Source organism: Mytilus californianus, unplaced genomic scaffold (assembly GCF_021869535.1).
Source record: "Mytilus californianus isolate M0D057914Y unplaced genomic scaffold, xbMytCali1.0.p SCAF_13, whole genome shotgun sequence".
In the NCBI taxonomy this organism is placed as follows: Eukaryota; Metazoa; Mollusca; class Bivalvia; order Mytilida; family Mytilidae; genus Mytilus; species Mytilus californianus.
This window is the reverse complement of record NW_026262615.1, coordinates 41,622,777-41,639,261: the sequence shown is the minus strand read 5'-3', so window position 1 is coordinate 41,639,261 and position 16,485 is coordinate 41,622,777. Positions and strand designations below refer to the sequence as shown.

Below are 16,485 nucleotides of genomic sequence, written 5' to 3'. Positions count from 1 at the left end.
GCTCCGGAAGGATAAGAAGATCATGCTCCACATATGAAGTTTATTAGACCTTTGGTTTTCCTGTTTGAATTGATTTAAACTAGTCATTTATAGCTTGTTGTTCGGTGTGAGCCAAGGCCCCGTGTTAAAGGCCGTACTTTGACCTATAATTGTTTACTTTTTACACATTGTGACTTGGATGGATAGTTGTCTCATTGGCACGCATACCGCATCTTCTTGTTTATATTTATGTCATCATAAATACATTCAAGAATTGAGGTTGGTGTGACGACGACTTCATGATATACCTTAACTCAACCTAAACCTGATACGGGACGGATAAACGGGCTAGCACACAAACACGAAAATCAAATTTACCCATGCTAGTAAAGACGGCGCATAAAATTAGTCAGTTAAATCAAAAATTAGATTTGTCATATTATGAATATAAAAATTTAAAATCCCTGAAGTAAGCGTGACATCAATAGCTTGTGACTTTTCATAGATGTGTATATCTAATGTGCTGGTCAGATAAAATGTGGTAGCCTTGTACATGTTTTATCCATGAAAATGTCAGTCTTCTTTCTGCGACATTTAGATTTTCATCTTACAACAATTGATTCTTTGCTTTGCTCATATTTTATGCAAAGAAATTAGTCGAAGTGGACCGATATTTTTTTTTTCTCAAATAGTTATATTTAGTCATGTTAACAGTTCAGCAGTCAAATTTTATTATTTCTGCCTTATATTCATAATAAATTGTCATACTGTTGAACGACACTGCCAAATCTGTGAATGATAAACACCATTTCTGCTGAACCATGATTCAATTTTAACTCGAATTTTTGTAATATTGTATACATTTCACTCACCTGGTAGTTTAGTCTTTAAGGTATCTATAAGTCGTGGAAACCAAAGATGCTCACAGGTTGTACAGTTGATGTATGGGAATTTCCAAAGCTTCCTACGTATCTCACTTATGTAATCTAATTCGACAATTATGAGCGACATTTTATCGTCCATATAACTTTCATACTGAGCATAATTTGCCTCCGTTACTGTTAATATAACTGCTTGACATTTATTAAGGTACTGAAACAGTCTATGTTTTAATGGAAAACCATACAGATAATTTTGCGTAGGGATAGCACAAGTTATATCATACTTCGCTTTTAACACTGTCGAAATATTCTGTATCCATTCAATTTCTCTTTGATTGTCACTATTTAAAAATGCTACATCAAATATTTCGCATTCATTCCAGTGTTTCTCAATTCCTGTTAAAAAAAAATGTTAATGTTAATATGAACTGACTGTAATCGTTTCCGTGTACATTTTGCAATTCATTCCAAATTCTAATCCGTTTGCAATTGTTTCAGTGTATCAAACTCTTCAAGGGGAGTGTGGTAAAAGGGAGGGGGGGGGGAACCAAAGGGACATTCAAACTCATAACTAAACTTGTCAAAATGTTACCGAAGCGCTCTAAGTGAACCACAGTCCAGTCATTAGTGTTAGTAGTTCAAATGACCTGGATGTGAGCAAATATATGTCACAGTAAGGCACCCCACAATGTGCAAAACCCGAGCCGTATAGTAATCTATAAAAGTTTCCGACGTTCCAAGTTGTAAAACAATTCTACCGAGAAAGGTTATTGTAGATTTCATGTCTACTCAAATGTTGCCACAACAGTACAACTAAATGTCATCCTTTTTTACAATGTCTGAAGTTATACAACTGGTAATGAAGTAATGATTGAATTTCTATTTAACTGTCAAATTTAGATTATCGACTTTTTCCTTTAGGAATATCATTTTTCTTGTAATTCCATATTAAAGATTTCTATATAAATTGAGATGTAAAATATTTAGCCAAATATTTGTTTTGGCTAAAATATGCTTTTAGACAAATTAACCTGATCAGCTTTATGTCATATCAAAAAGGGATGACAAATATAAGAAAGCATAACAGAAGTACCCAACTCCCAGGTAAATTCAACAAAGGGAAACGTCATAAATACTTTAAAATTCACACGTTAGACTTCATCAACCAACATTTCGAAAAGAAAACAACTGTCATATTCTCCACTCTGTACAAGCTCTTATGTTGTAGGAAATTGTAATGGAAATAAGTTGATGGGATTGAAAAAAGAAGGCGGAAGATACCATGGAAACATTCAAAACTCTATTTGAATTAAAAATGCTTTCTTTTTCCGTAATTTTGTTATTTCTAAATTTGAAAACAGTTGAAAAATTTCAGACAAATTGAACAGTTTGATTTAATGAAACAAGTTGCAATCCGGTCAACTTTTTTGGTGAAGTGATCCAATAACAGTCAGGTCACAGAAATACACGTGTTTGTCTGGTTCGTTATTATCTATGTTTCAATATTTTCATAGTTATAACCTTAGTGTGTAAAAAGTAAAATAACAAAAATACCAAACCCCAATGAAATTTCAAAACGGAAAGTCAAATGGAAAAATCAAAAGCTCAAACACATTAAACGAATTGAAAACAACTGTTAAGACAGGATTGCAGACACTGAGGAACGTTATTCATAAACAGACGTCGTTGGTTTAGAATCAGTATCTTTGGTATATATTTCATACTGTATATTTGTATATGTGATAATGTATTTACAATTTATAATTAGAAGAATAAAATAGGATAAGATTTACATCAATGAGACAGCAACTGAACGATAATTTCTGTGAAATTACTTTTATTCGTGGGGTACCATTTTCGTGGTTTCTGGATGACTTTATCCACGAATTCACGTGTCCAACGAAATATGACAACTGTTTTCCAAATCAAGACATGGAAAGATCCCTCTGTAGGTTTGACAGCATGTACATGTATGTATACGGACATACAATCAGAGAATACATATAATATCAGCAAACGCAATAGAACAATATATACAACCTCATAACTGTTCTACTTTTAACCTTTTAATTCTCTAGGTGTAATACCATCAAATCATAGAACGTCACATCCAGTTTCATACGAAAAAGGGTCGAAAAAAAGTATTCCCTTGAATCTGACAGTTGTAGGAAATTAACCCTGCATTTCATTTCAGAAAAAAAAATTATAAGCCAAAAACATATATCTTGGGTGTTTTAAAGCACCCTTTTTTATTTGGTGTTTTTATTAAATATTTTGGAAACTTGAGGTGACATGGGGAATAGTGATATTAGTTTTCATAGATGAACGTCTGACTTCCGGTGATGAAATGCGATAATGAAGTGTTCATTTATCTCCTTTCAATTCTCATACGAAAAAAATGGGGCTTGGTATTTCATCGCACTGGAATCAATTCTACAATTCAAAGTACATTTGTAGCATTTTATGTAACTGTTTTCTTTAAGTGACATGTTTATGGCCCAGCTTAACTTTGACGGTCGTTAATCACTTGATCATTCTATCTCGGGTTAATTAGTGTAATCAGTTCTTTTTCACATGTGCAACAATTAAAGTGTTTATATAAATAAAGTTGTCAATATAATGGAATTTGGTGCGACTGTCATACAAGTGAAAGGTTTAGCTAGCTATAAAATCAGGTTCAATCCACCATTTTTTACATAGGAAAATGCCTGTACCAAGTCAGGAATATGACAGTTATTTTCCATTCGTTTGATGTGTTTGAGCTTTTGATTTTGCCATTGGTTAGGGACTTTCCTTTTTGAATTTTCCTCGGAGTTCAGTATTTTTGTGATTTTACTTTTTACTTTGCAATTTCCTTCAATCGAGACAATTTGTAAGCATAGATTTCGGTAAGCTATTATCTTATTAAAAATTTGATAAATGTTGTCAGTCATGAAAGCCTAACAAGTAAGTGAAAAGGAATACCTTATTTTGCAATGTCCCACAAATCATTATTAAACAAAATATAATTATTTTCAAGAATCTTCGTTTATGATTGATTCAAATTCTTCACTCGACTTTTTTCAGAAAACTACAATCCACGACTTTAAGAACCCGCGAACATGCAACTTTTGCTGAATCCACAAAAATTGATACCCACGAATAAAAGTACTTTCAAGTATAACAAAAAGGACACATAAGAAGCAACATAGAGTCCTCAACGATAGACATGCGTCTACACAATTTAGCAAAATCAGCACGTTCTGAAAGAAAATATTTTTAAGAGGGCCACGACTACTTTTAGAAAAACCTCATATTCATATTTGACGTGGGACAACTTTGGGGACAACATTTGCTCCCCTTTGAGCATAACTAGTTATTGGTTTCACAAACCACGGTCTATATACTACTATTTAAATCATTTGATGAAAAATTTAGATTATAAATCAAACATGCTTAGTCTCAGTCACACATTCAGGATTTTTGAGGACGGCATTGATAGGACCATTACCGATTAAATTTTACCACAATTCTTATCAAGATCCTAAGATTCTTGGCTAGATATTCAAAAATTGTAAAAAAACATATGATTATCCATGACAACAATCTAATATTGTTCAGAAAGCGTCCCGATTCGGCCGTTTTCAGTCGAATTCGTCCCGAAACCCCTGATTTGTTTGCACCATTCGCATGGTAAAAAACAACCATAAATGTCCTGAATCTCTTAAATGTGATACAACATACATAAGACAGCTTGCTTAACCTTTCCTGATCTATCTCAATCCTTAGGAACGTATACGACTGCGTTAATAAAATGATAGGACATTCCAGATAATTAAAGTTAGTAATCCGACTTTTTTTCACATTTCGTGTCGTAGCGCTGTACGATTTCAAACGGAAGCCATAACCGGCTATGTGTGAACGCCTAATCAAGGGAACTATGAAACTTGTCATGGATAATTGTTTTATAGGTTGAAAAAAAAAAACAATCGAAGATCTAAATAAATCGCAAGATATAATGCTTGATCAAAGGTTTACATGACTCTGTTAAAGCAACTTCTTTTTCTCGCCATCCTAGTTATAAAGGAGAGGCGAAAGATACCAAAGGGACATTCAAACTCATAAGTCGAAAATAAACTGACAACGCCATGGCTAAAAACGAAAAAGACCAACAGAGATACAATAGTACACAAAACACAACATAGAAAACTAAAGACTGAGCAACACGAACCCCACCAAAAACTGGGGGAAATCTCAGGTGCTCCTGAAAAAGTAGGGACTAATATTGTCACAGACCCACAATGAAATTGTGAAAAAAAAACTGACATTCATCAGTAAATGTACTTCAAATTATTACATCCATCATATACGAAGAGAAATATTCCCTTATATCTAGTAAAACACGTATGCACTGTAGTAACCAATGCATCATTAAGTGGAAAAAATTATAAGAAGTAAAAAAAAAATCGGTAAAAAGAAATCTTGGAAACTTTCATAAATGCAGCATAATTAAAGAAGTCGCCAAGTTTTAACGTCTATTTTTCACTTTTGCTAATGGAAACGACATACCATCCGTCTCACTCAAAGTCCTAGGACCCACAATTTTTAAGACACTGAATTAACATTTCATCAAATCTTGTATTCATCTACACCACAAAATGAATTGGTTCCGGAATTAACACTAATGAACAGTCGTAGACAACTACCGAATATGAAAAAAAATCTTACTTAAGCATTTACCAGAGAAAATTTTGAGATACATGTAGTCGCTACGCAAAATACGAATATATTGACGAATGAGACTCGGTGACATTCTAATCTGGATTGAAATACAAAATTAATGTCACAATGAATTACAAAACGTGTCAATTTCTTTAAGATATAGGCAATGTTGTCAACGATGACATTAGAACTTCAATACAATGATGACTATAATCTCATATCGTGAGGATATATTAACGGAAATACAATATATAAAGACATTTCAGCCACAAATGAACTATTTTAAATACGACTTAGATATTCCTACTATTGTAGCATTATGTCCCTATTGTAAAAGCATCATCTGACTCCAAATGTGACAAGGTTCCCTTGGAAAACATAAAAAAGCCTGACAAATGTCTGGTTTACATGAAAACGTTAGCAAAAAAGAAATAGATGAACTTTACTGCAGACCTTGGCAACTTATAAAGAATTATTGAAATTATCAAAGCTGTCAAGTCGTTTATTTTATTAGAACGCATTCAAAATATAGAATGTACAACGAGCGTTTTGGTTTCTAACCCTTTCAAGAAGCCCGAGGGTGTGGATGCTTCATCCTCTCTTCACGACAGAAGTTTTGTTGATGAAACAGACAGAGAATCTAACAAAATGTATTTGTAAGCAACACTCATTAATTTGAATGTCGAACTAAAGAACTATGAATTCACAGCAAAACCTGGAATTCAACATATACCCCTAAACCATTATGTTAGAAGATAAAAAAAAACCTTTTGTATTGATATACGATAGGACGATGGAAATTTCACATCTTTATACTGGATACCTTAATTTCACAAAATTCCTTATAACGAACAAAATATAACCGGTGGTCTATATGTTCAACATCTTTCTAAAGTTCTTACCACCATTTTTGTACAGTAAAACAGAGCTGTTCTACAAAAATGGGAAGCGTGTATACATATTCTTTCATTTAAAATCAAGAATAATCTTATCTTGTGAAGAACCACACCGATTTCAAAAACTAAAACACCGAATATGATATCATTTAAATCTTGGTATTTTTAATCAACAACATATTTGTTACATTTAGTGCATTGATATTTCGACAGATAATCGGCTTTCCAATGGTACTTGTTGTACACCACTACTCGCCAACTTGTTGTTGTACTCATATGATTCAGAATTTTAACAAAACCAATTCTCAAAGACAAAAAAAGGCATCTTGCAAAGCTCTTTATTTCACTTTCTGGTATGTTATTGATGTCTTGTCACTCAATATCCTACCTTTCAAAAAGTGCTTTTTAAACTCTAGAATACGGATATGACCCCAACTATAAAGTTCGCTACATGTCTTGATTTCTTTGAAATTGACATAGATTCATGACTTCAAACAAGAATCTGGAACAAACGTGATGATTTGATCTTTCAAATTGACAACTTCCAATTCTCAGCAGTACAAACCCTCTGCCCCATCACATGACGTTTACATATCCAAATTTATACATAACGATCATGCATGTTTATACTATACGTACTTCATTAGCAGGGGCGTGCTCCTTTCTCAAATACTGCGTCAACAAAGTTATGAGGAAGAATGACTGAAATCGACAGGGCACAAGTTTAACGTCCACCCTCACGAATTGGTTTGACCGATACGATTTGCCTATGTCTCAACCTACATGGGACCTTTAATGTTGTCTGTAGTTTACTTTTTCAAATGACTGTTACTTTGAAAACAAATCATCGTGTTTCATAGAACAGCTTGGATCAGGATCTGGTTATCCTTCCAGAGCACCTGAGATCACCGCCGGTTTTTGATGGGGTTCCTCTTTCTGGTCTTTAGTTTTCTATAGTGTGTTTTGTATACTGTTGTTTTGTCTTTTGGTCTTTTTTTCTTCATTGAAATTATTTTTTGCCATGGCGTTGTCAATTTATTTTCGACTTATGAATGTGAGTGTCCCTTTAATATCTTTCGCCTCTCTTTTACAAATGTTTGGAAAAAGAATTAAAAAAAACTATTAAATTATCAAATCACAATCAACTCTTATTATTCTTTTAATATTGTTTTAGAATTGTTTTTGTATGTTAATATAATCAAGTACCTACACGTTCTATTGTTAAATGATGCCCGAATGAGATTGTCAGCTATTTTTTATATTTACGTTCCCGCATCGTGACGACAAATAAAGATAGAAGCACATACAAGGCATACACAGATGGAAATCTACGAACGGAGGATATAATTTGTTTAAACCTTTATGGGAATTCGGTGCTGTTAATCCCTTGACAACTGAATGCAGAATATCTTCGACCTATATCAAGCTTACTCTTAATGATCTCAATGATTATTCACTGGCACATGCAAGTAGAAATTCGGAGCCAAATAATTCCGATGATTGCAAACTTCATTAACATGATACACAGATACAAGTTAATAAAATTATACTACATACTAGTTTGGTGTTCGTAATCTGTATCTTCTGTTTGAACAACTTTATCTTCTATATGTATGTTGGGTAGTTTGCAGGATACGTTCACTTTAACGAAACATTCGGATATTAGAAATGCTTTGGAACGAAATCATTGAACAAATATTGTGAAGGCAAATATGTAAGACTCTGAACTGCGATGGTACTCCGAACCGCGAGGTCACGTTGAAGTGGGTTTTTGTTCACGCCGAAGTGCGAAAGTGGCATTGTGACGCTATCTGTTGATAGCTTCGCTGAAGTGCGTTGGTGGTAACGCTGAAGTGCGATGGGCTACATAAACTTGTAATTGATGGAAAGGGGGAAGTTTACCTTCTGTAGCGATTTTTTTAATCTACAAAACGTTCTTTTAAGCAATCGAAGGAGCATGGCATTATCTAAATGCATCCTGGTCCGCAGACAGACGTATTATAATATTACGGTAAACGAGGAACTTATCAGAGAAACAAATTTAAGATAAAATGTTAATGAAGAAATGTCTCGAAAATCAGAGAGGATAAACACTCATTTAGTATGAACTGTAATTAAGGACATACACAGACAATGATGAACGCAAATTTATAAACTAACTATTACAAAAATGCATTTCTCATACGAATTGCACATCTGTAGATTTTAAACTAGCCGTCATGCGTCATATAGACCATCGCACATCAGCGAACGGACCATCGCACTTCGGCGCAGACCATTGCACTTCAGCGCAGACCATCAAAATCCAGCATGACCATCGCACATCCGAGTCCTATAAATATATTACTTAAGCTATAACTCTTGACATTTTAATTTTTCATCTCTTGAAGTTATCTTTGATCATAAAGGACAGTTGTTATATATACACGAGAGAGGAAATAACCAACGAAAAGATCAGATCAGGCAAGAAATATAATCATTAAAATAAAACAAGTTTAAAAATCGCCATTTGAATCTTTCTTCTGTGACTTTAAAGACAGATTAGTAATTATAAGTATATAACTGTTGTTGTACAATCATTTTGTCATTTTTTTCTTTTGTATGGAGGGGGGGGGTACATCAATTTCATACATAATATAGTTTTGAAAACAAAATTTGTATTTTGTAATTAACTCAAAGCATTGTAATTATCAAGTCTTTCTGCTTTTTTATGCTGTAGTTCTGTAAATATTCCTAGAAGGCGGTATAAGGAAGAACGACACGAATCCACACTATGCAAGTTTTACGGCCCCCACTAATACGTTTATCAATAATATGTACATGTCTGTGCTTTAACCCAACAGAAACATATCATTTAAGTAATGACTGTAATAATGTTTCTGTCTATAAAGAAATAACATCCAAATTTAGCGAGTTTTTTTAAAATGTGCACCACATTTTTGAGGTTATTTCGAATAGACAGAACAAATATAACGGTCATTTCTTTTAATTTAATTCTAAATTCCATTTCTAAGGGGTAAATCATGAAAAAAAAACGTTGATGATGTCACGGTCACATGACAAAATTAAGTCTATGAGCTGATAGACAAAAAACTTTCAGCCAATCAGAAGACATGTTACATCCAAAATTGAATTATTCTCGTTTGTTATGTAACTTTTAACATCACGTAATTATCAATATTGTGACATTTTTACTGAAACTTGATTCGCTTTATATTTGTTGATTGCATAGAACTTAGAAGTGTACCTGTGGACGTACCATATCGCAATCCGTTTTGAGTTTAGATGATTTCCTTTAGATTTTTTCGGTGGGTTTGTAAACTTAAAATTGATCTACGAGTTTGAACATCAGTCAAATTTGTTGGCTCGAATTCATTTATATCAGGAACTTACTGGTTGTCCTAAGATATATATTCATGCCTTTCTTATCTATGATCTACATAATTTCGTGTGAATGTAAGATCTTTTATATTAATAGCAAACTATAGCCTTCAAAACACATGTCTAGTATTGAAGACCGTATTTTGATTTTGTAATCATTTTCAATATTTTTATCAAAAAAAATCTCTTTAATATCCGTGTTGGGAAATGTTAGCTTTGCTCGCTTTACGTGACGAACCTTTGCAAACACCATGATAATGATCCGTGTTTGATCTATTGCAAGGATACATTGCGGTCCCAATCAAACATATCCTTTCTCTAGTGGCAGTTTAAAGTTCAGGTCCTTCATTCAGGTTGATACAATTATTATAATAATTGTCAATGTGTTTTGGTTCTTAATATCCGTGAAATATTTGCCATTGATTTTTACGAGAACATCAATGAATCGATCAATTCTCTTTTTGTTTTTTCAATTGTTCTGAGGTTGTTGTCACATCTCATTTTATTCATTGACATATCAACGCTTTGTTTGTATTTAACCATAGCGTGCCGGACGCGAGTGCAGGAGGACGTGTGTTCCATCTCCGGCCGGGTCAAACCAAAGACTTTGAAATGGAATTTGCTGCTTCCCCGCTTAGCATTCGGGATTTATAAGTAAATGCAAAGACTGATTGCCTCAGATTAGTCAGAATAATGAGATATCTGTTCTGGTCTTGAACATAAATGAAATTTTGACACTGAGAATTAGGCAAAGAATAATCAATACAGTAGTTAGACAAGCACTTTCTATTAACTGGTTTATGAAAATTTAAATGAAGGTTATCTTATTATGCTCACGTTAGTATGTTTATATTGAGACACCACGGAAGCTAATTTGGATCATAATAGCATACAACAGCCATTGGTGAAAGGGCGAAGTTAGGCACTGGTGAACTCCCTCATTTTGGTTCATTATGGTGCAAGTACATAAGTGCATTAAGATTCACAAACCTTCATTGGCATTCAAAATGTGAAGCGTGACGTCAACTTGGCATGGTATTTCTGTATTGATATTACAATCTTCTATCATTTTCGTAAGAAATGATATAACCGCAGATTCAAATGCTTCAGGATCACGAAGTATACTTGATGCTATCGTTGTTAACATAATCAAAGACCCTTTCCTCACAAATATTTTCTTAAATATTTCATCTTTGTTTGATGGATTTCGAAGAGTTGCTTCTACAACTTCAAGGTTCCAGTCCCCAGGAGTTGCTATTTGCCACATGACAGGACATTCCAATGAATCTATGTTAAAACAAATATTTCATTTCTTTATTTATTTTATAATTAACAGGTACAATTATATAATCAGATGACAAAATCTTCATACAATTTAAGTTTAAACGTTGCATTTAGTTGTCAAAAGTACTAAGGATTTTCTATCAAAGGAATTTATTACCTAAGCTGTATTATGCAACACATTTCTGCATTGTAGGTCTTCAATGCTCTTCAACTTCTCACTTTATATGGCCTATTTCAACTTTTTTGAGCTTTCCAGAAAAGTCTTTTGTAGACCAAACGCGCGTCTTGCGTACAACATTATAAGACTTGTAATTTTTAATGAGATTAGTTCAAGCTCTTAAAATTATTTTCTCTTTTGAAATACAACACATGCTTAATATCAAACATCTATTATAAGAGAATTTACTAATGTGCTACATGTAAACAGAAATTCTACCTAGTCATGGTTCCACAGGTACAAGTAAGTGATCAGGCCTTTCATACTTCACTGACAGCATTAAGTTCTGTATTGCTCTGATCATTTCCACTAAAATTAAATCATAATTCACAAAAACAAATGATAAAACATTAAGAATATGTAAGTTTAAGATTTTACTCATGTAACCTTCAGAACTCTTTTCTTCCCTCAGTTAAGACATAAATAGATATAAACAAATTAAATTGAAAATTAACATGATCCACGGAATTTGTAAAACAAACAATTAATAAGTTATTTCATTTGAAAATCTTAAATTCTCTTTAGCCTACTATTTATAAAAAACCAAAACATGACGTTTCGAAATAAAAAAAGCATATAACATAATAATCTTGCCTTGCTTTTCCTTGAATTCCTTTTGACTTTCCTTATATTCCTTGATATCTGATGTAGTTGTATCTAGTTGGTTTTCAACCATTTGTAGACTGTTTGCTTGAGATTCTTTCACTTCTTTTACCTCGTGTTTAATATAATTTTCTAAGTTCTTCTCTGTATTTTGTAACTTTTCTGACAGTGCATGTTTCGTTGTTTCTACTTGTATAGAAGTGTTTTCTTTGATATCTTCTGTGTTGTTAATTGACAACATTTTAAGCCTGCTTTCCATGGCTCCAAAATACCTGATATTGTCAGTACAGGAGGAATTAATTTTTTGTAATACCTAAAAATTAAAAAAAACTGGAGTGACAATTCTGTTTTTTCCAAAGCTGAGTGAGGTTTCGTCCCCGAGGGTATTACCATTTCAATAGTCAGCGAGTATGTGTTGATATTAAATATCACTCAATACGTCATTTATTTTTTTTAAATTACAGTTAATTAATTAAGGATGTACACCTCTGAGGAGCGAAAAATTTCTAGAATTAAACTTTTTTTCTTAACCTGATTTTTGGGTTTATATGACTGTAAAAAAATAATTGGCGAAGAAAAAATCATATTGTGGTGCACTTCTTTTTTTGCTACAGCCATTTGAAAGCACATAATTTTTATGAATTTTCCATTTTTCCTCAATTTTTACCCATTTTTGGGCTATTATCATGAAAAAAATCACAGTTTCACAATTAAACTTTTTTTCATACTTTCACTTAAGATGAAGTGGACCAATCTGAATAAATTTAACTTAAAAAACTATGGGTAGGTGTTAATATAAGAAAGTTTTATAAAATTTTGTTGCTTTTTCGTGTCAAATTTACCATGTTGTCAATTTTGTAAATTTCGGTTTTTTCTCTTTTTTTTTAGAACAAAAAGCATATTATTTCAACTTCTTTGTTATAAATGATTGAAAAAAAAAAATTCTAAGAAAATGTACATGTATCTGGTAAAATCATTTCTTGTACCCCTCGCCTATTTTCTCAACTTTTTGGCTAATGAGACTGACTTGATTGGTTATAACATTTGAAAATTTTATTACTCAAAAACTACTTATTGTAAATACACAAATTTTTCACAGAGTTAAGTTTGATTATAATATTTTTAAAATTCATTGATATTTTCCACTTGTATCACATGTTTTGGAAATAATTTCAGAACGAGATTTCAACGAGACTGAAACATCAGAAGAATACATCCTTTTATCTTAACAGTTCATTCGAAATACCAAGGTTTTATTTCCCTAGATATAGATACAATACATCATGAGTTACCAAATTTACTGATTTATGATACCGTCATATCATTTTTATTATAAAGTTAAAAAAACTGCAAGTGTTAAATGATGCGGATAAAAATGTTTGGTGGCCTATATTTGTTTACTCCTATGCAATTTGGTCTCTGGTAGAGACTTGTTTCATTGGCATTAAAAACCACATCTTCTTATTTTTATATTGTAATACGAACTATCATCAAAAAATCAAAACTACCGACTTTTTAATAACGTTTCAGCATTTTGAATAAACAGAGGAAATCTTCGCACTCTTAATCAAAGCCTTCAAAATTTTGTATTGCTAGTATTTATATTATACAATCAATCCTGGGTTACCAAATTAGCTGATTTATTTTAACTACACATAACTTTCATTATGAAATACAAATAAGGCCTGTGTTGATTGCTGAGGGCAAACTCTATTGTTATAAAAAATACTGAAATTTAGTGCGGGTTTAGTATTTTGAATAGAAAGAAGAAATTCGGACACTTTAAATCAAAACCGACAAAATATTGTAGTCATTGTGTACCAGTATTGCTGTCCTTCATATCATACAATCCATCCTGTAATGAAATCGACAGTCAAATAAAGTAACTGTTCACCAATATTGTAGTCATTTATCATGTTTATATTGTACAATCTACCCCATTGTACGAAGTTTAAAATGCTTATATACAAATATTTCAATTTAAAGTACACGTGTGACCATTATCAATGCATGCTATCATAACCAATATTTTAAGCTTACAACTGTAAGTGGACTGCCAAATTTCTAAATGGATCATAGCTGGACCTTTTGAATAAAACAAAACTGATTTGATAAATAGATTTTTTATTATAATATGTGTAATGTATGTATGTATGCAAACTGTGTCTTTCAACAGTGTGGCCAATATTTTTTTCTACTTTTTAAAAGGGAAACGAGAAGATAATGTTATTCCAATCAAAGTTCTGTGCGGACTGTTTTGTTACCATGAGAAACTTGGAAATTTTAAAATTGTTATCAATTCATGCAAAACTGTCCTGGTCACACGTTAACTAAGTGTGGAGCAGACCTTACACCTGTCCTAAGTAAAAATTTTACCAGTCAAAACGGAACGTATTTTGTAAAACTGAATGAAGCTTGCTTCTAACGCATACACTTTCAGTGAGAATTCTTTTTTTTTAATTTATTTCGTTATTCATAAAATTTTATGTAAAGGATGGAATGACAACCCATATCACTGTAATGCATGTCACAGTAGGTATAGTGTCCGGCTGGAATCGTGTGAATTCGAGTACTATAAATTCAAAGGTTTTTATTAATGCGAATAATATCTGATCACTATATCTTAATGCATATTTTACTGAAATCGCAATAATTAATCTCGCATTTTTGTCCATTTTTCACAAATTGCAATAATAAATGCACGCAATAATGTCTGAATTTACAGTAATTTGATCGTTTTTTTAGTCTGACTACGTTTTTTCGAGTCAATTTGATAAAAAATGTAAACAAACAGACTTTTTTTTCTTGTAAGACGTGAAATTGATGCTTGAACTTAATATAAAAGATCAAACAAGGTAAGTAAGTATTTTAGATAAACAGATATCATCAACACAACATTATTTAGTGTTAAAAAAGTTTAAAAAAACAGTACAATGCTTTTATTCCAAAATAAAGTATAAAGCTAATTTTATACAAATACCAATGCAAATGTCAAAGAAAATGTATATTTGGAATCTATATATCATTAGATATACAGACAATTTATAAAATTTCTCTGTATTGCAGTGAGAAGGACATTTTTACAATAAATTCATTTTTATATGTCCGTGTTTTTTTCGACAGCAGTCCAGGCATTTTAGTGCGGTCCAGGTTTTTATCGAGTGAATGAACACATTATTTGCAAAATCTGATCAATTGCATGGACACCGGCATAGGTATATTTGAATACATAAAACATGTCCATACCCTTGTTAACATGGCAGAACTATCCAACATGTCAACGTCCAGGTGTACATGTGCATGTCGTACAGATCCAAGCATACGTATATCGATGTCGATTCCATACAGTAAATTTGCGTGAGGTGAACAATTTTCATGTTCGTGTACCGAAATTGATTTCATACAGTACCGATAAAAGAGTACTCACAGTAACTGAAGGCTAGTTCAAAACCAATAACACTAATAAATAAATCATGCATGTTTAAAAGACTAAAGTATCAAGCAGTACAATGTTGGATTGAGACATACATACATTGTGTGTGTTAAGCGGGTATGTGTATTTTTTAAACATAAAATACATCCTAAATGTTTCGTTTACTATTTGTTTTTAGGAATATTTGTTTTATCGTCCTAGATATGGATAGAAGAATGCTGTTCAAATGCTTCTACTGTGAAGAAGAGTAGAATCAAGTGTTTGTTATATTTGATCATACAGCAGTAAAGCACCAAGATTGCTTTCTTTCCATCAGATAGTAGTGCCTCAAAATGGAAAATACGGATTTCTATCTAGACATTTCAATTAACAATGTATATTTACGGAACTATGCCATATGCGGGAGACATGAATTAGATACACGAGGTGTATGCTGTTATATACACATTTTTCTAATTATTTCAGAACGAGCATATTAAAGCTTTTAGATTTTTTATTTCAAATCTATTTTCAATGGGAAGCAGTACATGCTGAATAATTTTGTGTGGGTTTTTGTTGTTTATTGTATTTTATTGGTGGGGAAAACTGCCCAAGGCCTCTCTTTGTTGAATATTTGTGTATATATTGCATTTTTCTGATTTATTGCTGCTGTCCTTTAGGTTTCTTATCCCTATTTTTAAAACTATTTTTAAAACTCCAGTGTTTTCCACGGTAATATATATTAATCATAAAATTGTATTTACTGTAAAAACAAAATGTAGCATGAAATGAAAAAGGTTATGAGTCCCTCGTTCTCCGTTCTAAAGACAGTTTTACAAAGAATCTAGTAATTTCTAATATTATAAGTTACATGGTGTGCTACTGACCTAATACGATATATATGGGTGTCAGTAAATGCTATATGGAATTTGCTGACCCCATATATATCGTAACGAATTATCGTACCGACTATCTTAACATGTGGTATTTAGACTAGTGGCCTATCAAAGTGATCAAGTCTTCAATACCGTTAGTATTAAGAACCTACTTCTATTGGTCTATACAACAACAAATGCCAACAATAACAACTTGTTAGCTTTAAATGTGTTTTATGAATTTATTACAATCGTT

General features: G+C 32.3%; 1 protein-coding gene across 2 annotated transcripts in view; it reads right to left on the bottom strand.

The window, feature by feature from the left end:
• LOC127723685 (uncharacterized) overlaps positions 1–16,485 on the bottom strand; it is a 45,176-nt gene that overhangs the window by 23,934 nt on the left and 4,757 nt on the right. For both annotated transcript variants that reach the window (XR_007992203.1, XM_052230427.1), the window contains exons 2-6: positions 11,934–12,255; positions 11,559–11,648; positions 10,829–11,125; positions 8,015–8,098; positions 852–1,256 (exon numbers count right to left, since the gene is read on the bottom strand). Coding sequence is in view for 1 of the 2 variants with exons in the window: in XM_052230427.1 (XP_052086387.1) it covers positions 852–1,256; positions 8,015–8,098; positions 10,829–11,105 (766 nt within the window). In the remaining variant the exon portion in view is untranslated. The remainder of the gene's footprint in view (positions 1–851; positions 1,257–8,014; positions 8,099–10,828; positions 11,126–11,558; positions 11,649–11,933; positions 12,256–16,485) is intronic.